The 26,127-nt window shown below is 40.3% G+C and overlaps 1 protein-coding gene across 3 annotated transcripts in view; it reads left to right on the top strand.

The window, feature by feature from the left end:
* The window catches only part of htr1fa (5-hydroxytryptamine (serotonin) receptor 1Fa), a 145,882-nt gene extending 120,052 nt beyond the window's left edge, over nucleotides 1-25,830 (top strand). For all 3 annotated transcript variants that reach the window (XM_087992607.1, XM_043701186.2, XM_087992608.1), the window contains 2 exons: nucleotides 2,052-2,207; nucleotides 17,668-25,830. In XM_087992607.1, the coding sequence (XP_087848733.1) occupies nucleotides 17,701-18,822 (1,122 nt within the window). In that variant the 5' untranslated portion in view covers nucleotides 2,052-2,207; nucleotides 17,668-17,700 and the 3' untranslated portion in view covers nucleotides 18,823-25,830. The remainder of the gene's footprint in view (nucleotides 1-2,051; nucleotides 2,208-17,667) is intronic.
* Nucleotides 25,831-26,127: the final 297 nt, after the last annotated feature.

The following is a 26,127-nucleotide window of genomic DNA, read 5'->3' as shown; positions in this document are numbered from 1 at the left end:
GAGAAGCATGTGACCAAATATCCTGGGGTAGGAAAAACAGTTTTTATCATGACAAAGGCTTGCATTGCAGATAAACACCTGTCCATGGCCCCTCCTATAGATTACAGATAAAGTTGCCATGGTGTTACAAGAACATAGGCCTGCTTGCACATTAGTGAGGGATGACTGATGGCAATTTAACCTGAAATTTGCTATACCTCAAGCAAGGGGAATCCTTCATGGTAACCTCAGCTAGTACAGGAATTGAACCCACGCTGTTGGTACCACTCTGCATCATAGCCAACCATCCAGCCAACTGAGCTAACTAACCCTGTTTATGATTTTGTTTAAAAGGCAAATAAATATACACAGAAATGTATTAATGATTGTTTCTCTGTTTGTGGTATGATGTTATAGTAAGTCTTTTACAATCTTATTTAATCTCATACAAAAATAAAAAGTGACATTGGATTTTAAATTTTAACTTTGTTTCTCTCTCCACAAATGCTGCTAGACCTGCTGAATGTTTCCAGTACTTTCTGGTTTCATTTCAGATGTCCAGCATCCACAGTATTTTGCTTTTATATGATCTCACGCAGCTTAATGTGTACTAATTAGAACTCTATTGTCAAAGCTGTTATTCCAACACAGCCAGAGTATTTACTGAATAGGGATTGCAGGGCAAGATGCTCAAGTGTTTATGAAAACATTAACTCCAGTTATTAGAGAAGAAATCCTTCTTTAATTAACTGCTCAGATTTGTATTACGATTGTAATTGCACATCTAGTAGAAAGCAATATTGCATTGCTGATTTAAACAATTTTATTCAACACTTTCATGTAAAAGTTCTGACTTAACATAAGGAGTTAAATTATATAATCCTACCTGGATTATATAATTTAACTGTGTGGATACAATGTTTATAATTTCAAAACCTATAACAATCATTTCTGGAAAAGCTCTTTAAGAACTGCCATTGAATAAAGGAGAAAAGTGAAAGCCACAATTTTAACACTGTTCATTTGTCTGGCAGAAAGAGAAATGGCCACCAGCCATTGCATTCCCCAAATATTGACCCCATCACCATTTTAGTCATTAACTAACTACCCTATCCCTGTGGTGGCCCTCTTGTGCAATTCCAGTTCTATTCTACCATTTGCCATGCTGGGATAGCTGGTATAAACCAGCATCCCTGTTGCTGTTGCCATCTTTACAATGTGGGATGTCCATGAACACCAGGACCAACTGTGGAACCGACAACACTAAAACATGCCATCCTGGCCTGAGGTTCCCACCAGGTAATTGCAGTCTCAACCATCTGGAGGAATGCATAGCAATGTAGGAAGAAGGTCACTCACTTTCACCTGTACACCAGGGTAAGTGCCACCATCTTCTCTGATACCCTACCTACCTCCCATCAAGATCTAAGGCCTGCACTATTTTCCCTCAGTTGCTCTCACACTGCATGGCCTCTGCGCTGCCTACTCATTTGCTTGGGTTCCCTTTCCATCTGGACCCAAAGTTGCAGCTACCAACTTTCATCTTCCTTAATCCCAATGGAAAGCAGCCCACAGCATTGCTTAAAATGTCAAGATAGGTAGTGTGCTGCCTGGTGTGAGTATCAATGTTGCCAAATTAGTCCCAGGTAGTTAAAATGTCTTAGGCTTCATGCTGACACAGTTGTGGATATTTCTGTAGCACACAGCATGGTTTTCTCTCCCCAGATTATAGCTGATGGAAATATCTGCTTACTACTTAGCTATGTGTTACACAAGCTTCTGAAGGTCCTATTATGCATGAAAAGTAGATTACTTTATTTGACAGTACAAGACCAGCGGATATGTCAGTTCAGTAGATTTGCTCAGTGGAATCATGGAGCCCAGGTTTTGTTTCAGTGCAATAGAAATTATCTTTCATTCTTTGTGTGCCTCTGAGTCATCCATCTTTTATTTTTGATCAATAAACTCAGATGGTTGATAACATTTAGCCTTCTGTATCATGTAGCATGAACATTGCTTTGGCAAAGAAAAGAAGCAGTTTACTCAACGCAGTTTGTCCTTTTATACTACAGGTGGAAACAATTGTAAGAGAGGAATTGAGAATGCAGACAGCTAAAACTGTCCTTGATCTGAAGGTCTTTCATTTTAATGGATATGAACAACATTCAAGATGTACAAGTGAGAGCACAAATGCAACATTTGCACAATAACACTGCAACAAAGAAAAGGTAAATATTTTATTATCATCTAATTAGGGAATCGGCTTCGAAAGGGTAGGCAGTTTTTGATGGATGACATTCGCTCGGTTTATGTTCACAACAATGTGGTTGAATTGATAGCACAATTAGAATTTAATGGCTAGAATTTAATTGTCATCATAAACACAGTGTCTGCAAGATGACCAAGACTGGGAACTGAATACTAAAGGACATTCAACATTTAAGAAGGTCAGGCAAATATGCAAAAAGGAGGTGGGGTAATAGGAGATGTGATCAGTGTATTAGTGAGAGAGAGGCTTCCGGTTAAAAACAGAGAATGTAGAATCTAATTTGGTGCAGCTAAGAAACAGCAAGGGGCTACAATTATTAAGGAGGTTCTGAGGAAGGGTCACCAGACCCGAAACCTTAACTCTAATTTCTCTGCACAGGTGCTGCCAGACCTGCTGAGTTTTTCCAGCAATTTCAATTTTTGTTTCTGATTTACAGCATCTGTAGTTCTTTCGGCTACAATTATTTGTGGAAGTGAAATACAGGCCAGCAAACAGTAGTGCACAGTTTAATTTAGGACATTCAAGGTGTAGGCAACAAGGGGACTTCCTGTAATCATGGGTAACTTTTTTTGAAAATTAATTCAGGGTGTTGCTGGCTAGGTGTTGCCCAGAGGGCAGTTAAGAGTCAACCACATTCTGTGGGTCTGGAGTCATGTAATCCAGACTTGGTAAGGATTGCAGTTTCCTCTTCTAAAGTACATTAGTGAAGCAGATTTTTTTTTCCCTGACAATCGATAACAGTTTCATTATTATCACTTAATTCCAGATTTACTCTTGAATTCAAATTCCACCTGCTAGGGCAGGACTCAAACTCAGGTCCCCATGACATTACCTGGGTCTCTGGATTAAAAGTGTAGCAATAATACCACGAGTCCATCACCTCCCCTATTCTACTTCAACCCACAGATAGACTGGATGAATCTAATGAGGGCCAATACTGTGAAGGAAGAACTCTATGTTTGAGGTAGGTTTTCTGGAGCAACATACTCAGGAATCAACATAGCACAGGCTATTTTTCATTTGGAATTGTACATTGAAAAAGGTTCACCTTGTTAAATAAAAAGCTTCAGGGAATAATAACCAATGTATGATAACATTTTCAATTAAGTTTGAAAAAAAAGTTGTCCAGTTTGAAACCAGGGCTTAAATTTAACAAGGGCATTTGTAAAGGTATGAGGAGGGAGTTGGCTGCAGTAGCTTGAAAAAATACATTGAAAGGGTAGATGGTAGATAGACAATGGTTTGTAGTTAAAGAGTTAATGATACCTTTTCTAAAATGTACATTCTTTTACAGCAAAATTATAACATGAAAAGTGAGTGAGCAAGGGCTAGCAAAGCAAGTTAAAGGTAGAATTAAGTTAAAGGAGGAGACTGGAAATTGTTCCCCCAGGTTTGGGGGAATTTTAGAATTCAGCAAAGGAGGTTGATAAACAAAGTGGGAAATGAGTAAGAATGAGAAATAGAAAGTATCAGTAGAAGTTTCCACTGGTATGTAAAAAGGAAAATATTAGAAAATGTAAATGTGGGTCCATTAAGAGTAAAAATAAACAAAAAAAATTATAATGGGAATTCGAGACATGGCAGAGAAACTAAAAAAAGTCCTTTGAGTCTGTATTCACGGAGAAAGATACAAGAGGTTTTTCTGACATAATTGAAATCCAAAGACTCTGTGAGAATGAGGCAATAGAAAAAATTGTTATTGGTAAAGAAAAGTAGCATTAGAGAAATGAGTGGCAGTGAAAGTTGGCATATCTCTGGGACTTGGATATTAAAAGAGATGGCTGTAGACATAACTCATAGATCGGTAATCATCTTGTAAAATTCTGTTAATTTTGCAATACTGCCTGTGGATTGGAAGATTGCAAGTTTGACTAAGAAAAGAAGGAGAGAGGAAACAGAGAGCTACAGACCTGTTAACTGATATGAGCAGTAAGGAAAATATTAGGATCTATTGTAAAGGATGTGAATGCCAGACAATTTAGAAATTAATTGTTTGACTGGGAAGAGAACAACATGGATTAATGAAAAGAAAAATCACATTTGACAAACCTGATAGAGTTTTTTTGTGGATGTTACTAACAGAGTCGATAAGAGGAACCAATGGATGTGGTGCATTTAGATTTCAGAAAGCTTTTGATAAAGTCCCACACCAGAGGTCAGTAAATAAAACTAAAAAGCGTGGGATTGAGAATTAGATAAAAGACAGAAAACAAGGAATAAATGGATGATTCACAGGATACAGTAAGAATCAATATTTGGGTCCCAGTTGTTTACAAACTATATCAATGATTTGGATGTGAGGACTAATTTATAATATTTGTAAGTTTGCAGGTGGCACAATATCTTGTTGGAATGTGAGTTATGAGGAGGATACAAAGAGTTCCAAGGGGATTTAGACAGGCTGACACATTATATATAATGTGGATTAATGCAGGGATATCCATTTTGAGGAGGTGCAGAGTATTTCTTAAATTGTGAGAGATTGGAAAGTGTTAAGGTTCAAAGGGACCTCATAAGACACTGTAAGTTAGCATGCAGGTGCAGAAAGCAACTTGGAAGGCAAGTGTTATGTTAGCCTTTTTACAGAAGAGGATTTGAATAGGGAAGCAACAGATGTCTTGCTTCAATTGCATTGAACACTGACAAGACTGCACCTAGAGTTATATGCACAGTTCTGGCCCCTTTGCTTAAGGAAGCTAGAAGGAGAACTGCAGAGTTTCAGCAGACTTATTCCTGGGATGGCGGGGTTATTCTGTGAGGAGAGGTTGAGAAGAAAGGATCTATCTGAAGTTTTGAAGACTGAGAGCCAATCTTCAATGCTGGGACTTCTGTGAAATGTTCCATTTGAATTGAAGAATTTAGAGGGTGCTGGTGAAATTAAATGGACAGTTACTCAGGAAATATTACTCACCTTACTTACATTCCTTCGACCTGGCAACCTCCTTCTCCAACTCAGGGAGTTGGACCCCCCCCCCCTTCCATTGCTCCAGATTCACTTTCCCCACCTTGCCCAACTTTTGGTCTTGCCGCTGCTTCGCTTCATACTCCAGGAGACAACCCCTATGCCACACTGCCGACAACACTGCCTGAACCCTACCTTCCCTGCTTTGGTTCTGCTCCTCCCCACTGTCTCCTGCCCCCTCACCTCCCCTAATATAGACCAAATCTGTCTCTGCCCCCTCAGAATGCTCCCCCCTCCCCATCCATGCTCTATGGAAAGCCATCACTTCCAGCACTAGTGGATCCTGTACTTTTGTCCATCAAATTGACACTGACTCAGTTCGCTTTGAGCGCTCTGACAGTCCTGGATGTGAGTTTGCTCGCTGAGCTGGAAGGTTTGGTTTCAGACATTTCATCACCATACTAGGTAACATCATCAGTAAGCCTCCAGTAAAGTGCTAGTGTTATGTACCACTTTCTATTTATGTGTCTTGGTTTCTTAGGGTAGGTGATATCATTTCTGGTTCTTTTTCTTAGAGGATGATAGATGGGACCCAAATTGATGTATTTATTGATGGAGATCCGGTTAGAATGCCATGCTTCTGTAAGTCCTCATGCATGTCTCTGTTTACCTTGTGCAAGGATGGATGTGTTGTCCCAGTCAAAGTGGTGTCCTTCTCAATCTGTAAGAATACCAGTGACAGCCGGTCATGTCTTTTTGTGGGTACTTGATGTCCATGTATCCTGGTGGCTAGTTTTCTGCCTGTTTGTCCAATGTAGTGTTTCAGTGATACAGATGGCTAAATGACATTTATTTTGCTGGTTGCTTGCAAAGGATCTTTTAGGTTCATTAGCCACTGTTAATGTGTGTTGGTAGGTTTGTGGGCTACCATTATGCCAAGAGGTCTGAGTAATCTGGAAGTCAATTCCGAGATGTCTTTGATGTAAGGTAATGTGTGGCTAGAGTTTCTGGGTGCGTTGGTCTGCTTGTTTGGGTTTGTTGTTGAGAAATAGGTGGACTGTGTTTATTAGGTAACCGTTCTTGAATACGCTGTAGAGGTAGTTTTCTTCTGCCCTTCTTGGTTCCTCTGTGTTGCAGTGTGTTGTGGCTCATTGAAATAATGTCCTGATGCATCTCCATTTGTGGGTGTTGCTACTGTAGTTAAGTATTTGGTCAGTGTGTGTTGTTTTCCTATAGACGCTGGTTTGAATTGCGCCATTGACTGTTCGCTCTACTGTGGTATCTAGGAATGGGAGTTTGTTATTGTTCTTCTCCTCTTTTGTGAATTTTAAGCCAGTAAGGGTATTGTTGATGGTGATGTAGGTTTCCTCTAATTTGTTCCGTTTTGTGATGACAAAGGTGTCATCCATGTAATGGACCCAAAGTTTGGGTTGGGTAGTTGGGAAGGCTGCTTGTTGGAATCTTAACACACTCTTTACATTCGCCTGTACTTGTGTTTTCGTTTTTGCCGCTGTTTACCTATTATCTACCACCTATGCTACTTAACTGTGAGCTGCCTGTATTACTCACAAGACAAAGCTTTTCACTGTGCCTCAGTACACGTGACAATAAATTCAATTCACTTGTGTGGCACAATGTTACTTTGTTTGTAGATTGCACAAGGTTGGGTGGAAGGGTGAATGGTGCAGAGATGTTTCAGTGTGATTTGGACATGTTGAGTGGGTGAGCAAATGTATGGCAGATCGAGTATAATGTAGATAAATATGAGGTTATCCACTTTGGCAGTAAAAACTGGAAGGTTGGTTATTGTGTGGATGGTAGTAGATTGGGAAAGGGGGAGATGCAATGAAACCGAGAAGACATAGTACACCAGTCAATGAAGCTAAGCATGCAGGTGCAGCAGGCAGTAAAGAAGGCAAATTGTGTGCTGGCCTTCATAGCAAGAGAACTTGAGGACAAAAGCAGGCATGTCTTATTGTGGGGAAAGTGATGACCTAGTAGTATTATCACTGGACTGTTAATCCAGAGACCCAGGTAATGTTCTAGTGACGTGGGTTTGAATCCTGTCATGACAATGGTGGAATTTGAATTCAATAAGAATCCAGAATTAAGAGTCTAATGATGACCATGAATCCAATGTTGAAGGTTGGAAAAACCCAACTGGTTCACTAATGTCTTTTAGGAGAAGAAATTACCATCCTTACCTGGTCTGGCCTACATGTGGCTCAACATACATGACGAAGGAGCAGTGCTCTGAAAGCTTGTAATTTTAAATAAACTTTGTGGACTATAACCTGGTGTCACGTGACTTCTGATTTTGTCCACCCTAGTCCAACACCAGCACCTCCACATCAGGAGCTTTTCAAACAGTGGAGAGTTTCCCCTTAATTCCCATTGATTCCAGTTTTGCTAGAGTTCCTTGATGCCACATTTGGTCGAATGCAGACTTGATGGCAAGGGCTGTCACTCTCACCTCGCCTCTGGAATTCAGCATTTTTATCATGCTTGAACTAAGGTTGAAATGTGGTCAGGAACTGAGTGGCCCTGGCAGAATCCAAACTGAGTGGCAGTGAGTAGGTTATTGTCAGGTAGTTGCCAGTGTTGTTGGTGTACTGGAACAGCTTGGCTAAGGGCATGACAAGCTCTGGAGGGAAAGTCTTCAGTACTATTGCCTGAATGTTGTTAGGGCCCAGAGCCGTTGTAGTATTGAGTGCCTCTAGCTGTTTCTTGATGTCATGTCGAGTGAAGTGAATTGGCTTAAAACATGCATGTGTGAAGTCTCTAAATGAGACCAAGATGGATCATCCACTCTGGCTGAAAATTGTTGCCTTATCATTTGCATTAATGTACTGGTATCCTGTATTATCTAGGATGTTGATATTTCTGGAGTTTCCTCCTCCAGTAAGCTGCTGAAACAATTCCAGTGGATATGGTTGGGTGATAGCATGACACCTTCCCCTACCTTTGAACCCAATTCTATATCCCCATGTGCCCATGGCTTTCCAACCTGCTGCTACGATGAGGATGCAGGGGAGTGATGTGGGATTCCATTTCGGGTTAAGTCAGAGCTAAATTCCTTTCGATTTGAACACCGCCACTGAAATATATTATGTAGTAAATCTGTTTTCCTCAAGGTTGAATATGGTGCAATTAACACACAGCTGAGCAATGAATCACTACGCAAAGCTGTAGAATCACAATTGTTGGCAGCCAAATGGTCATGCATTCAATTTATTTTTTGTTTAAATAATTTGTGGGTCACTGTCACGATTTACTTGTAAACCTGAGTATTTGCTGGCAAATAGGATTGATGACGAATCACTGATTAGGCCCTGCAGATTGTGGATCATGGAAAAGAACAATTAAACACCCTCTTCAGGATGAAAGCCGACAGCTGAATTTATGTAAACTAAGATGCTGAGAGTGCCTGAAGTCTTTTTGGAGTTGACAAGTTGACAGCAGCAAAATATAACAAGTTCCTTGACAATACTGCCCAATGTCCTTTCTATCAACTCTTCTGTCCACCAAGTCTATTCCACTTTATGTGCGTATCACATGACAGTTCCTTCCCCTCCCTCTATGATCCTCCTATCCCATACTAGAAAACTACCAGGAGCAAATGCTTCTTTGAATGCTGAGGGAAAAAAGCATGAAACAGAAGGAGACTATTCAGCTCATTAAGGTGAAAGTGGGGACTGCAGATGCTCGAGATTCGAGTCGAGGACACCTACTTGCAGAGCATCTCCGGGACACCGCCCCACGGCCAAACACTTCAACTTCCCTTCCCACTTCGCCAAAGACATGCAGGTCCTGGGCCTCCTCTATCCGTACTCCCTAACCACCCGACGCCTGGAGGAAGAATGCCTCATCTCCTGCCTTGTGACCATCCAACCCCATGGCATCAATGTGGACTTCATCTGTTTCCTCATTTTCCTCCCCCCACCTTATTCCAGTTCCAACCTTCCAACTCAGCACCGCCCTCATGACCTGTCCTATCTGTCCATCTTTCTTGTGCCCATCCACTCCACCCTCCCCTCCAACCTATCACCATTACCCTCACCTCCATCCACCTTTCGCACTCCCAGCTACCTTTCCCCCAGCCCCACCCCTCCCATTTATCTCTCCACCCCTGAAGCTCCCAGCCTCACTCCTAATGAAGGGCTTATGTCCGAAATGGTGATTTTCCTGCTCCTTGGATGCTGTCTGACCTGCTGTGCTTTTCCAGCACAACACTCTCGACTCTATTCAGCTCATTAAGCCTGTTTAATTATTCAGTTAGGCTGTGCTGATCATCTCCCAGCTACCTTTCCCCCAGCCCCACCCCTCCCATTTATCTCTCCACCCCTGAGGCTCCCAGCCTCACTCCTGAAGAAGGGCTTATGCTCAAAACGTCGATTCTCCTGTTCCTTGGATGCTGCCTGACCTGCTGCGCTTTTCCAGCAACACATTTTCAGCTCTGATCTCCAGCATCTGTAGTACTCACTTTCTCCTGTGCTGATCATGTACCTTAAATCAGACGGTAAAGTAGAATATGATGGAAATACACAGATGGTTGTGCAGCATTTGTGGAGAGATAAACAGACTTAATGTGCAGAGGTTTGCAAGGAACAGGGAAAATCCTCTGTTGGGACCAAAGATAGGAGGCAACGTTAGTTCAACCAGCAGTAGCATGATACCAGAGGCCACCAGTGGGGAAGCTATCTAGTTAAAGACTGCGAGCTGTCCCCACAGCTGCCAGACTAATCAGAGTTCAACCAATGCTGAGGCTGCATCTTCAGGGAGAGGATGCCTCAATGATCAGGCATTCTTAAAGTCAAGTAAATTGGGTTGGGGCACACAGTTGCCAGGCAAGCAGGCCTCAGAAATGAAAATGGGGAGGACATTGAACACTGCTGGCGCCAATGCCACAAGGTGTTCAATACTGTCAACAGAGCCCTCGGTGAGCTATGAAGTGCACGTTCTGAAAAGCCCCCACGTTGGCATCTGCTGGAAGGTTGCCAAGTTCGGTTCTAGCTGCCTTATTCAAGGTAGGATGTTAAAGTCCTGAAGAGCGTTCAAAGGAGATTAGTAGAATGATACCAGGAATGAAAGAATTTAATTACAAGAAAAGACTGGCTCAAAGGTAGATGACAGAGGGTGGTGGTGGAGGGTTGTTTTTCAGACTGGAGGCCTGTGACCAGTGGAGTTCCGCAAGGATCGGTGCTGGGTCCTCTACCTTTTGTCATTTACATAAATGATTTGGATGAGGAGAAACATGTTTACTCGGAGAGTTGTTAGGATAAGGAATGGGCTGCTTGGGAGAGTAGTGGAGGTGGTTTCCAAAGGAGGTTTCAGAACAGACCTGGATATGAATGTGAAAGTGATGGAGTTAGAGTGTTATGGAGATATGGTTGGAGAGTGGGACAGGATAGCTCTTTCAAGAGCTAGTACAGACAGGATAGTGTAAAATTCTTATAGAATCATCAGGTTTTACCCAGCAGTCACTCACTCTCCCAATGAGGACAAAGTGCTAGTGGAAATGAGAAGTGATCCTTCATTGGCCATCTCTGTGACCCTTTAAGGTCTTGACAGAGTCACCAACTTTCCTATTGCTGGCAATATGGCATGGTGGCAGAGGCCAATCAGGGTCTCCTGCCGATGCAACATTTTTTTCATATCTCCCAATTACCAGCTCATTCCCAAAAGGCCTGGAAGATTCCATCCAAGAATCCAGATAGATGACCATTCCTTGAAACTGAGCATCATTAGTCTTGTCTGGGGAATGCAGAGGGGAAAAAAAATTAATGAGCTGACAATGTTTTTTCAAGTAAGTTCAATTAATTTGTGCATCGATGCATATAGCTCCTGTACAGAGGCACTACCACCGCTATGTGCTTGTCAAAAAATCCACCTTTAGACTACTACTTTGAGAATTTATATTACCAAATTGACTTAGTTTTCTCCCTCAGCCTCAGTAATAAAGCCATTCCAGAATATAAGTAGCTTTTTGACATTTTGATATTGGAGTTTGCTTTAGCATCACATAGCCTGATATTTCAGGAAGGTGAACAGGGTATGGAGACAATGCAAACAACTAGAGGGCTAAACAAGGTCAGGAATGCAAAGCTTTTTGGTGAGTTTATCAGCAGGTTCAATGAATGATCAAATTAGCAACCGAATTGATAGAAGAAAAAGAGGCCACAATCAGGGACAATCTCAAACTATCAGGAAGAATAAAGATCGCAGATTGGCTGGGAGAGAAATGTGTCAGGACTACAAGGGCTGAGACAGAATTGAGTGGAGGGGTGTCTTTAGGACTAAAGGGAGACAGAGAGAGAACATTGAAGCTACTGTGGAGGAGGGGGAAAGACATCAGCACTGCAGAAAGGGAGAGGGCCCTTGAGGCTAAAGAATAAGAGAGGCTGTGGATGGCAATGAGCAAAGCTAAGCCTTGCAGGACTGAGTACCTGGGAGTGCACTGACTTCAAAGAGTGCTGGAAAAGGCATTTACTGATTGGAACTGGCAGTTTCCATCTCCCTTTCATTGCTGGCTTTGACAAATCCCTGGGAATGTATACAGTAACAATCATACTGTCGGAAGCCAATTTAAACAGGTTAATAAGGGGTCCTGCGTAGTGGGACATCTGGTTGCATTGGAATCCATCCATGTCAAGCAGGTAATAGGCACATAACTGGCTGGGGACAACTTATGCATATTTAAGTGGTGAACCCTTCACCCTGACACTTTCCTACCTGTTTATTCTGTGTGTGTTGGTTAATATCAAGGTCAGACAGCATTAGCAGTGCTTAATTCAAAGTGCGCACAGCGCAAGTTAACTATAAATGCGTAGCAGCTGCTAAGTCTAAAGGTTTTTTAAAATCCATTCATGGGATGCAGGCAACACCTACAAGGCCAGCATTTATTACCGACCCTAATTGCCTTCAAGAAAGTAGTTTTGATCTGCTCTTGTTCTTGATCTGCTGCAGACCATGAGGAAGTGAGTACCAGGATTCGGACCCAATGATTGTGAAGGAATGGTGACACAATTCCAACTCAGGATCATCTCTAACGTAGAGACGTACTTGTAGTGTTGTTCACATACATCAGCTGGGTGATAGAGTTCATGGGTTTGCAAAGTGCTGTTGAAGGATGAGTTACTGCAGTGTATCTTGTAGGCGGTATGCACTGCTGCCACTGTGTATTAGTGGTGAATGGAGTGAAGGTTGAAGTTAGTGGCTGGTTTGCCACTCAAACAGCCTGTCTTGTCCAACAGCCTGCTTATTGAGTGCTATTGGAGCTGTCGGAAACTGGGGAGCATTCCAGCTTACTCCTAACTTGTATCTTGTAGATTGTGGATAGACTTTGGGGACTCAGAAGGTATTACTCACAGCAGAATTCCCAACTTCTGACTTGCTTTTGCAGCCAATATTTGTATGGCTAGTCTACTTTCTTTCATGATCAGTGATAATTCCCAGGATGACGATAGTGAGGGATTCAGAAATTGAAATGTCACAATGTCAAGAGGAAAGGATTAGATTCTCTTTTTTTTTGGAGATAGTCATTACGTGGCATTAGTATGGCATGAATGCTATTTGCTATTTATCAACCAAGCATTAATCTTGTCCAAGTCTTGCTACATACAGACACAGATTGCTTGAGTGTCCGAGGCATTACAGAGTTGCGCATGGTGCTGAAAATATTGTGCAATCATCAGCGACCATCCTCACTCTGACCTTATGATGGAGGGAAGGCCATTGAAGAAGCAGTTGAAGATGAATGGACCAAGGACACTGCAATGAAGAACTCCTGAAGCAATATCCAGAGAAGATGGACTTCCAAAAACACAATTATTTTTCCTTTTATGCTCGGCGTGGCTCCAGCCTGTAGATAGTATTTATTTTACTAGACTTCTTTGATGTCATGTATCATCAAATGCTACCTTAGTGTTAAGGTTAATCATTCCCACTGCAATTATTTCTAAATAAGTGGCACTTAATGGCACCATTGGTGATCGCTTCAATCACTTAGATGATGATTGAGAGTAAACTGATGAGACAATAATTGACTGGTTGAATCTGTCCTGCTCTTTGTGATAATGACATACCTATTTTGAATAAATGCCAGTGTTGAAGTTGCATTTAAACACGTTTGCAAGCAGTGTAGCTTTTATTGGAAGATATGTCTCTCGCATTACAGCTGGATGTTGTCAAAGTTGCAATGCTTAATTGTATTCAAACCGTGCACCCCATTTCTTGATATCCATTGGAGTAAATAGGGTGGCACGGTGGCACAGTGGTTAGCACTGCTGCCTCACAGTGCCAGAGACCCAGGTTCAATTCCCACCTCAGGCGACTGACTGTGTGGAGTTTACACATTCTCCCCGTGTCTGCGTGGGTTTCCTCCCACAGTACAAAAATGTGCAGGTTAGGTGAATTAGCCGAGCTAAATTGCCCATAGTGTTAGGTGAAGGGGTAAATGTAGGAGAATGGGGTCTGGGTGGGTTGCTCTTTGGCGGTCAGTGTGGACTTGTTGGGCCGAAGGGCCTGTTTCCACACTGTATCTAATCTAAATTGAATTGCTTGGAGACTCACATCTAGGATAATAGAGAATTCAGAAGGAGATTGAGATGAATCATTCACTCAGGTCGTCTGGCTTAAGATGATTACAAACTCTTAAGGTATTCTGGATGACAAAAATTTCATTACCATTCAAAACATGTTCAGTTCTTTTTATAATTTTCAGAAAAATTGCACTTTCAAAATTATTTTGTCAAAATGAAGCAGAATAGGACAGGTTTTCCAAATGTAAAATAATTCACCTTGACTATTTTAACAACAGTATAGTTTCATAGAACATTAAATACTTCCCATGAATATGTTTTTGCAACAATACTCTTTGCAACTGGTCGCTTTCCTATTATGTATGCTATTCATCACATGTTTAGCACTGCTCCTTCTAACAGACATAACCTTCAATGAAACTGTTGAATGCAAGTTGATATAGTTAAATCTATTACAGTCTGAATGGCTTTCACAGTGATCCATGAAAACCTAATTCCAGTTTTGTTGACTCCTTTGACTCTGTGCAATGAGATGAACTTCCTAAATTCCATCTTGCCATATCTATTGAGAAATAGTTACAAAATTGACACTAGATAAAACATTAAGGAAGCTGGACATAGCTGAATTGAACACATACAGATTAATAACACATATGTTTTCACTGGGTACTTGTACTGAGTGAACCAAACCTTAAAATGAAACATGGTCGAGAGTGTGGTGCTGGAAAAGCACAGCAGGTCAGGCAGCATCTGAGGAGCAGGAGAATCGATGTTTCAGGCATAAGTCCTTCATCAGGAATGAGGGAGATAGGATGCCAACTTGCGGATCATTTAGAGAACATCTCTGGGACACCTGCACCAACCAATCTCGCCGCCCCGTGGCCAAGCACTTTAATTTCCCTCCCACTCCACCAAGGACATGCTGGTCCTGGGCCTCCTCCATAGCCAAAGTCTAACCACCTGATGCCTTGAGTAACAACACCTCATCTTGCACCTTGGGACCCTCCAATCACATGGCATCAATGTGGATTTCACCAGTTTCCTAATTTCCCCTCCCCACCTTATTGCCAGTCCCAAGCCTCCAACTCGGCACTGCCCTCTTGACCTGTCCATCTTCCTTTCCACCTCTCCATTCCACCCTCCTCTACCACCTATCACCTTCTCCCTCCCATGTTCATCTACCTATCACATTCCCAGCTACCTTCCCCCCAGCCCATCCCCATCCCCCCCTCCCATTTATCTCTCAAACCCCCCCCCCCCCCCCCCCCCGGCATACAAGCCTCATTTCTGATGAAGGGCTTATGCCCAAAACGTCGATTCTCCTGCTCCTTGGATGCTGCCTGACCTGCAGTGCCTTTCCAGTATCACACTTGACTCTGATCTCTAGCATCTGCAGTCTTCACTTTCTCCTCCTCGAAATGAAACAGGTCAGTCACTCAGTGGAAATGGTATCCCAGATATTACCAGGACATTGCTGAGTGTAATATAGTATCTCTGTGATAATGTGGAGTGAGCTTGACGCATTAAAGTGCAGAGCTGATGCAATTGTGAAGGCCTGAGGCAATGCCACAACTGATGCAGAGTTTGGCTGCAGGTCTGACTGCAACATGTAACATCACTCTGCCACAATCACAGCCTCTCTAATGCAATGCAACCTCTCCATACATTATTCCTTAAACATGTTCACGTAAGACAGATATTTTATTTTTATATGGCTAGGGGGTTAATGTTGAGGGTCAAGCAATTATTGATCTCCATACAGAGGGATAAATACCATCTCCCCTTTCAGGATCAATGGAAATACCAATTGCCAATTTCCCATCCATTAATATATTGGGAATTAATATTGTCCAGAAAGTTAGTATGAACTGTTACATAAAAGTTCTTATTATCTCATTTCTTTAAAAATCTCTTACTTCCACAATCTTTAGTGAAGATTTTAAGAAAAACTTTCAGAAACTAGTACACTGCAGAGAGTTTCTATAAATACAATGGTAGTACTGCAAAGCAATTTTTTCACTTTTTTGCATACAATGTTTTCACTTGATTTCACTATCGCAGTTTCAAGGAAATCCATTTTGCATCCATTTCTTTCACCTTCCAAACCATACTCAGATTTATTTCAGGCATGCAATGGCCTCTCACTGTGAGTTATCACCTATATGAGTCACCTTGGTGTCACTTTCATATATGTAGCATACCGTCTTCCATAGAACAGCTTTAGTCCTCCACGTGGGCACCACTCCCTATTAAGCAAAGGATTTCTATAGAATTCCCCAAGGTACAGTGTGCCACAATGGCACACATAGCACTAAAGATGCTAACTGAATAATCACCACTGAATATAAAGGAAGACATTCCATTCTGACGATACCTGGCTCATCTGTGGTGCAAACCAGGCCTTGTCCTCACACAGCAGCTTCAAGCGGCCTATCAGGAAATGCCTTGGAAAGCTGCATTTGGAGGGCATACCCAGTCAGCCATCTTCATCTACTGATGAAATGCAATAGTATAACCTTCCTTAATTATTTCTTTGCACCCTAATGTGTATCACTATAGGACCTTACATGAAATCCTCACTTGTGCAAATAACCCCGAACTTACTGATTCACCTGTTTCCTAATTAACTATAATGCTCATAAAGAAAAACAAGAAATCACAATTTTCCAGAACATTTCAAAACATGGCAATGGCAAAGGTGAAATGGAAGATGTATAGGTGTAGAGTGATCTTAGGTTGGCAGAAGGCATTTTATGATTATGGAAGATGGTTGCTGTTTGTTGGATTTGATGTGAATATCCTTGTCCACAGTTGCAGTTTCAAGTATTAGTTGTGTGAGCAATGTGTTAAAAGGTTGAAGTCTATGATGGTGCCCAGATTGGTTTGGAATCAAAAGAAGTGTACAATGACATGCTACCCCTGTCTGCCCTCATGGAGTATTCTTACTTTATTCGATTTGGTTAATGAGTCCTATGCATGCACAATTTAGGAGTCAGCTAATGATACCTCCAGATGACAGTATGGCTGATGTTGCTATTCAACATAATGGAATCCAGGAGTGTGGCCCTCATGTATTTTACCTCCTAAAGGGCTAGCAATTTGTCCTTCTGCCAGTTGGTCTGGCTCAGTTGACCCCTAGGTTGTCTCAATGGTGTAAAAATGATTGCAGGATGCTGGCAAATGGTTTGTTGCAAATTGACAATAAAATCGCTTACTGACCATTTACATTGCTTCCAGACAGAATCTTGGTACAGTCAAGCAGCTGCAGAATGCTTTTAAAGAATTATTCCCTCATTGCACAAAGAGTTCTTGGTAGAGCTGGCATGTCAGTTTCAACACCTGTAACATTATAGCTGCAATTAAAAGACATTGGATTACCTCAGGAAACATATTTGTAAGATTAGAACAAAGGAAATAGGAACTGCAGAAGGCTATAAAGTCTCTTAAGCTTGTTCCACTATGCAATAAGTTTGATGGTAAATTTTTTTACGTCAATTCCACTTTCCCACCATAGCTCACAACTTGTCATCTGGCGAACTGTGTAATTTTTAATTTGAAATCAAAGAAATTCAGGGCTAAGTTCTACATTGTTATCTTACTTTTTTCAAAACTGTACATCTGCAATTCTATTGAGTAAGACAACTAACATGATGCAGAAGCAAAACAATGATATTATGATAGTAAGTTTTAATTATCCATCAAAACATTCAAGAAACTATTTAAAAGTAATTTTTAAGGAAATGTAGGGCCCTTGTAGATAGCTTGATAGGTCAAAGTCATAACTAACTACGACTGGGTCAACTCAATGCCCTGGTCTACCATCTTGTAAGATTTCATACTGGAATTGAGGCATTGCAACATTATATGTTAGTTACAATGTCTGGGAGTTTGACAGTTTTTGATATTTTTATTTTTAACTCTGGTTCTGTGGAATTGAAACCATTTCTTACCTTAAATGATATTGTGTTCATTTGCAGATTGTATGAATTCCATCAGAACCCCTCATCCAAATGAACAAAATGGATTTAGAAAACGAAACTTACACCAACTTTACAATCGAAGAGCTGACAAAGGGAAAAACTTCCAAAGTGCTGATATCGCTTTCACTCTCAGTCCTAACGATCATGACCACACTTATTAATTCACTGGTGATAAGTGCAATTATTGTAACAAGAAAGCTTCACCACCCAGCAAACTATTTAATATGCTCCCTCGCTGTTACAGATTTACTTGTTGCCGTCCTTGTGATGCCCTTCAATATTATTTACACTGTAAAGGAGACATGGGTGATGGGTCAGGTTGTCTGCAACATCTGGTTAAGTGTTGACATTACATGTTGCACATGCTCTATTCTTCACCTGGCTGCAATTGCCCTAGACAGGTATAGGGCTATAACTGATGCTGTAGAATATGCACAGAAGAGGACACCTAAACGTGCTGGAATAATGATCACAGTTGTATGGGTTATTTCCATCTTTATATCAATGCCTCCTTTGTTTTGGCGACACCAAGGAAATAATAAGGAGGATGAGTGTCTTATTAAGCATGAGCATCTTGTCTACACAATCTATTCTACATTTGGAGCATTTTATATTCCCTTGGGTTTGATCCTCATTCTGTACTATAAAATATATCGAGCAGCTAAAACGCTTTATCACAAAAGGAGTGCAAGCAAGCACATCAATGAGGATGTAAATGGCAAGATGCCCAGCATTACTGTCAGAAGCCCCAGGACACCTTCGACACTGTGCATATCTGAAAAGTCCATTTCAGACCCTTCTACAATTGAAGATGGAGACAAAATCCACATCACAGCTCGAAGTCTCAACCCCAGCACTTGCCAACAAGAAAAATTGTGGAAGAGAAACAAAATCTCTGGCACAAGAGAAAGAAAGGCAGCAACCACTTTGGGCTTGATTCTGGGAGCATTTGTAATATGCTGGTTACCATTCTTTCTAAAAGAACTCATCGTGAATGTCTGTGAATCCTGCTATATTTCTCCAGAGATGACTGATTTTTTGACATGGCTCGGTTACCTCAATTCTTTAATCAATCCTCTTATTTACACAATATTCAATGAAGACTTTAAGAAAGCTTTTCAGAAGCTAGTACGCTGCAAAATGTTTCTGTAAATACAATGGAAAGCAATCATCTTTATAATTAGAATGGGTAGGCCTTTTGCAGAAGCCTTCTTCTTTGAAAGGACAATTACATTTTTTTTCAGTTGGTTTACAGTGGCTTTGTATCTGAAACAATTACCAAACTAGAAGATACATACTGTTACAGATACATAAAACTCTTGGGTGCAGAAGAGAACTTATGTAGTATTTTTCTATTCTGGAACTGCCAGTGATATTTTAAAGAGATGATACCTTGTAAGTAGAAATAATGCAAATTTTAAATTCGAAGCATTGACTGGATTTTTAATGTGTGTAAAATATGTTTGAACTACAGGGAAAGCACTACATAATTTTCTCCGATTATTCATATTGGTTAAAATTGACTTTCCAGTCTGAAATGGATATATTGAGAGTTCGTAAAAGTGGGAACACTTGCTAAGGGCTTATTAAGCATTGAGAATAACTTATTAAAGGCCTACATAAGCAATATGCAAGTGTTTCTTTTTGGGATCTTTTAAAGAAATTGGAAATGTATTCCACATGGAAGTAATTCTAAGGTTGAAGGGCAAGACCTAATGCAGGAAAGCCACAATAGAATTGTCCAAATATTCTTCTTCATTGAATTGCTGGAGCAAACAATTGTAAGTTAAATGATAATTCAGCAGCAACTGAAAAAGAAACCAACCTGGAATTGTAAATGGAGGCACATTATTGCAAATCTAATTATTCCAGGAATCAAATGTAACACACTAAAGTTAGCTTCCTGAACATGTCAGAAGGCAAGGCATCGTGAGACTCAAAATCAGTAGAGAACCCGTGACTGAGGTGAACTATTGTCTTGACAAAGGTTGTAACGTAATCAACCGGTACTTATGGTACATGTAACTTCTAGACATTCGCAAAAGAGTATGCAGCAGTCAGTTTGCATCATCCATTGCCTTGCTTTTCACTTCACATCCAAGTACATGCATTTAAGTGACAACAGAAAACCAAAAACTCAGGCAAGTAGACAGATATGTGAGGGATGCTTTTGCCCGGTCCTTGTCTCAGTTGCATTGACACTATGATTAGGTACTTTTCATTAAATTTGTGTTTAATTGTAGAATTTCCAGTCATTTATCATGTTTCATTACAAAATATGTATCTTTTCTTGGCTTTGGTAGAACTGACTCTTTGTTAGCTACACAATAAAATAAACGACAGGCTGTGACACATAAAGCAACTGAACATTACTATCTCATAAATCATGCATTGCTGCCACATATGTGGTGGAAGTGCATATGCTGTTTATGTATTTGTACTGAGAGCTTAATATATCCTGCATTTTCCACTTGCAGCAATGTGGACAATTCATTGACCCAGTTCTCATAGATTCCATAAATGATGATGTGGAAATGGTGGGTGTTCGATTTAGTCTGGTCAGTTTCATACATGTATGAGTCTCAACTGTGGCTTAGTTGATAGTGTTCTTCGACGTCATAATGTTTCCGTTACAATTCCCACTCCAGAGCTTAAGCACAAAAACCAAGGCCAACATTCCAGTATAGCATTGAAGGGATGCTCCACTGTTGGAAGGTGCCATCTTTCAGATGAGACATTAAATCAAGGCTCCATCTGGCTTAGACAGATTTAAAAGATCTATATTGAAGAAGAGCTATGGAGCTACCCCTGGTACCCTGGCCAATGTTTATGCCTCAACATCACAAAAAGACATTATCTGATCGTTATTACCTTGTTATTTGTGGGAGCTTACAGTTTGCCAATTGGCTTAATTACAATGGTGACTGGACTTCAAAAGTACTTGATTGGCTACAAAGCACTTTGAAGCATTCAGCTGTAGTGAAAAGTGTGATATAAAACCAAGCCTTTCTTTCATTAATTAGTAAAACATCATGGCCCTGAAATTTCATAGGAGACGCAGCTGATCTCCAACCTGAATTATATTGGTAGGCTTGGAGAATCCCTGCAGAATTTCAAACCAGTACCTTCACCTGAAACATCTTCTATGTTGATATCAATCACGGGATATTGTTTGCTTTAATTGTTGTGGGATCAAAACCTTTGGATATTCGACCTGCAGTCACTTGTTTATGCCCTGCTTTGGCAACACCACTTTAATAAGTTTGCTCTTTTGCCTCTGCTTGCAATCTACAGTTGGAGTGCATGGCCTCATGTTTTATATGAGGGTACAATGATGAGCACCATGAGTTATTTTAATCCAACCTTCATTTTTGCAAACTATCCGTGACCACTTACATTGCTTTAAATATTAATATTACCCTAATTGTTGCGAATATCATAACATCTTTATAAAGGCAGGACTCCGAATGTTTGTATCCTGACACAAATGCTGACGACCATAGGTCAATTGTTCACTGACTAAAAATCAAAACATTGCAGACTGGAAATCTGATGCACACACAGAGAATGCTGGATAAACTCTGCAAGTCTTGTCGCATTTGTAGTCAGAAAAACAGAGTTAACATTTCATGACTTCTTCAGAATGGTTCTGAAACTGAACCCGAAGCATTAACCCTGTTTCTCTCTCCACAGATGCTGCTAGACCTATTGAGTTTCTCCATCATTCTCCATGTTTGGTCACTTAATTGTACCTGGTTGGCCTTTACTATTCACTACATATTTGTACACATCCATCAATACTAACTTGTATATTAAACAGTATTTACTCAATGATATCACCTTCTGAATATTATAGAATACTTGGCTCTGAGCAAGTGCATGATGTAAATATGGGTTTTGTCAATTGATGTAGTTTTAAGTGCTTCATTCTGCTGGATGCTGCAAACCACTTTGTTCTCTCTTTGTGATAGGAACAAATACCAGCCAATAAATGTCTTTAGAGAACCAGCTTTTGGCTTATTGATACCATTTATACCTCTGACCCCTGGCTAACCCTAGATTTTGTTCATCCAATACCCCTTGACCTCAATTAACTATAGTAATTTCCATAAAAGCAACACCTTGATTTTAAAATTCTCATCTTTGTTTTCAAATCCCCCCTATGAATTTTCCCCTCATTGTATCTGTAATCTCCTCCAGCTCCACAACCCTTCAAGATCTCTATGTCCCTTAAATTGCATCCTCTTGAATATTCCTGAGTGTAATTGTTTCATCATTGGCAGCTATATTTTGAACAGAAACAAAAATAGAAGTTGCTGGAAAAGCTCAGCAGGTCTGGCATCTGTGGAGAGAAATTTGAGTTAATGTTTCAGGTTTGGTGACCCTTCCTCAGTTCTGCCAGACCTGCTGAGCATTTCCAGCAATTTCTGTTTTGTTTCAGATTTCCAGCATTTACAGTTATTTCAATCTTTATTATTTGAACAGCCTTCGCCCTCAGCTCTGGAATGTTTCTCATTCTTACTTTTCTCCTTTAAAACTTTTTTTAAAGCCTATTTGATCTGCTCTGAAATGCTTTATCATGCTCCTATGAAACGTTTAGGCGTTGAATTATATTAGATATGTTGAATAACTGCAAGTTCCTTTTGTCTCAGAAGCTAAAGGATTTAAGACCTGTTTTAGAAAATTTCAAAGAGTGGGAACTAAAATGTATGATTTCTACATATTGGTTTTATATCCAGTGAAGTTGTAAAATGTATTGCCTAACATAATGTGGAATATTTCAGGATGTCTGGGAGAGGTAGTGCACAGATTATAGGACATAGTACTGGAGGTCCTGCTGGATGAAGTCCAGAAGAGGAGGGGACTCTTTGTACCATCAGTGAGAAAGAGTCCATATCATTTTCCTGTCCATACTGTTCTTATATATCTATCTGACTTCATGTCCTCCTTGAACTTCCCCACACAGGCCAAGTGGGAGCCCTTGCAAGAATTCCATGATCTTGCATTCCTTTTCTCCTGGTGACACTTAAACAGTGAGCAATAAATTAATGTTATGCAACACTTTTTTTAAGGAATGTCTTCAGAGAATTACTGGAATTCTGTTAAAGCTGCTGATAGGACATTTGTTAAGTTTTCACAAACAGTTGCAGAAATAAAATGCCCCCATGTGTTTCAAAGGTTCTTTTTCAATATATGACAACAAATAAAAGGTGAATGGTGAGCATTGTTTTAAGTGGCATTCAGAATCTTCAGCAGCAACCTATTTGCTCCTATTCAAGAGATCACTGTTAGCTCAGCAGCTATCCATCAAAATATCAGTTGGAGCATATAGGCAGAAATCAGTCCCTTTGTGATCTTCTGGTCAGTCTTTACATATGGCTACTTTAATTCATTTCCATAATGGCATCCTTCAGTATACATGGGCTAAACAAAGGCCATTGGAGAAGCTGATGAGTACCTAAGTAAGCTGGCAAAATACATTGGCCATTGTGACTGTGCTCATGTACAGTTTTATGGTAAAATTTTAACTCAGCAATGATGATGGAACAGTAATTGATATATGTCCAAGTAAGGATGGTGTATGACTTTGAGGGGAAATTCAAACTGATGGTGTTCCCAGAATATTACTGCTTTTGTTCTTGATTGTAGATGTTGTATAACAACATTGTCAAAGTACTCATGTTGCATGCTATGGTACATCCAGAAGGTTACATATACTGCAGTCACATTGTACAATTGTAGACCAGTCAGATTCCTCTGTCCTGTATGGAGCTGAGCTGGTTAAGTATTGTTGCGTTAAACTCATCCAAAGAAATAATATGTATGTGATGAAAGGAGGTGAGCTATCTGTCATAAAATACCCAGCCTCTGCAGTGCTTTTTTAGTCATGATGGCTGACCCAGAAGTCCATCTGGCCAATGGTAAATACCAGATGTTAATGGTAAGAAGTTCAATAATAGTGTGATTGTTAAAGATCAGAGTAAGATGATTGATCATACCTGATTCAAACGTTGCCATTTTACTTGCTAACTCAACCCTGAATACTTTTGAGAGAACTGTTTTAGTCTAGCGTGGGTGACTTCATTAGTGAGGAGCTCCAAAACAACGGACCACTATAGACTCATTTCTGAGTAGCTTCACTCCTAATCTTATAACATTAGTAATGTCATTGATGAAGTTGCTAACAATAATTGGCCAATGATTCTCCCTTAAGTAACTCCAACAGGAATGTCTTGGGTACTTAATCATTGACTTTGATAACTATCCATAATCCCTGAGACATCAATTCTTATTCCAGCTACTCGGGATTTTTCCAATGGCAAGTAATTTATCTCAGTTTGCCAAAGTCTACTCAGTCAAGTGCTGAATTAATATTGGGGCAGCTGTTCTCCTAATACATGAGACTGAATTTTATCAGAAATCAGCTAAGTGACAGTTTTGGTGAGTTTCATGGAGGTTTTCTCTCTGTGAGCCTTAGCAAGCTTCCCAAATTCACCCTGTTACCTATGCAACAACCCCAATGGCACCTTGCTCATCATTTTCCTACTTGCCAAAAGTGGAAGTACTGATCACTGCTGGCACCTCCCAAGGTTTGTGGCATTGGTTCCATCTTTAAAGTCCAGCCATGCACCTGGTCAAGCACTGTCAGTCTACAGCTGCCAGGTACTGTTCCTTTCAGTTGACCCAGGTCACAGAACGGAAATTGGTGCCTCACTTTGCTGATGGGGACCAAGGAGATCCTGTAGGATCCATGCAGTTGCTGTGAGATGAGATGTTGGTGCCTGGTGTTCAAGATGGAGGGTCAGAGGAACAAGCAGCAAGTCATCAAGTTACTGCTCTAACTTTCATGTTGGGAATTGTCACCATCTGGTTTCTACCTAGCAGACAGGAGAAAGGGAAAACTAAATATTAATAAGGCAAGGTAGCATAATACTAAGAATATTAATGCATGCTGATATGTGTAAACAAGCCTCTTGCCATTCACTAGTGAGAATCTCATCACCATGTTCAGCACTTGAAAGGAAAATGGATATCAGTCATCTCTTTACTGCCCGATCTCAAGTGATTCTATAAACTTCCTCTCCATTTCCCACATCATTCAATGACTGGGAAGATTCCCCCACACTGTATTTAAATGCTGGTTAACATTTTACCTTTAAGGACACCTTGTAAGCAACATTCATAACATTTTAATTGTTCAATCATTGCTGTATTCTATTTGCATTCTTATCCAACTTCATCGATTTCAATGCCTTCTTTTGTCTAGTCAAAGCAGACTTTGTGGCTTACAAAGGAATTCTTATGTGACAACTACCTGCACTGTGCGCTACTTTTTCTGGAAAAGTTTCAGTTGAATTTATTAACATGTGGTGAATTGGCAAGCTATTCGTGGTTCCCTTTTAATGTAAAATCATTAACATCAAAACTGACATATCCAAACTTAGACCGTCATAGTTCTACTTTAAATTAATTCCTCTTCCAAACTTTTAAAAACTAGTAAACCTTGCATATGGGTGACTTCTTGTGTGACTTCAGTGGCATTGTTCACATCACAAAACATTTCCTGCACCTTTTGCACATTTGTCTCCATCCAACACAATTAGCGAACCTGCAATACCACACTTGGTGATCCTACGCTCAGCCAGTGCTGCATGATTGTTACTTCCTTGCAGTTCTCCATCAACATAGTAGGGGCCTGGAAATCATATTTTGGTTGCCAGAAGTAGTGTAATATGGACATCCCTTCAACACATCCTGCAGTTGACTAAATAAAACTATTGTTATTTTTAGGGATTGACCATTTTATCTCAGGTGATTCATGAGTGGATAGTTTGGATTTGGATTTAAATATTAAAGTACAAGTGTGAAATTTCATACAAAGAAATTAATCTTTGAAAACTTCCCATTTACCTGATTCTCTGTCCATTTGTCCAGCTTTAGCATAATGTTTTGTGTGTTGTCAATGACACAATATTTCTACCTGATAAACATATGCACTTTTTACAAGACAAGGAACGAAGGAAGAAGTTACTTATCTTTGGGAAATGTACATTTCATAATATCTGGAGTTTTTGACATGTCATTGCTTTGTGCTTTCCTGTAATAAACATTACCTCACATTTGTATCTGTTGACTCAATTTAATGCAAGTGACACACATCTGTATAATATAGATGTATCTAAATCTCCAAATCTCAGCACTTTCCAAATAAGTGATGCTGATTTTAGTGGATAAACTGCTTTCCTAATGTTGCTGTTTTGAAAAAAAGTGTACAATCATGCTATTTTAAATAATCCTTTTTTTATTCTTTTATGGAAGATGAGTATTTTTGGCTAAACCAGCATTTATTCCCAATTCCTAATTTGGTTCAGGAATGTGCTGGTGAGCCCAAACTCTGCCGAATGATAGCATCAGGTATACAAAGAGGAGCTGCAAATATTAAAGTTATGAAATTCG

Source organism: Chiloscyllium plagiosum, unplaced genomic scaffold (assembly GCF_037043375.1).
Source record: "Chiloscyllium plagiosum isolate Xiang-an unplaced genomic scaffold, Cpla_swu_hap1 HiC_scaffold_12, whole genome shotgun sequence".
Lineage (NCBI taxonomy): Eukaryota > Metazoa > Chordata > Chondrichthyes > Orectolobiformes > Hemiscylliidae > Chiloscyllium > Chiloscyllium plagiosum.
Note: the sequence above shows the minus strand (reverse complement) of the source record. Positions and strands in the feature narration are given on the sequence as shown.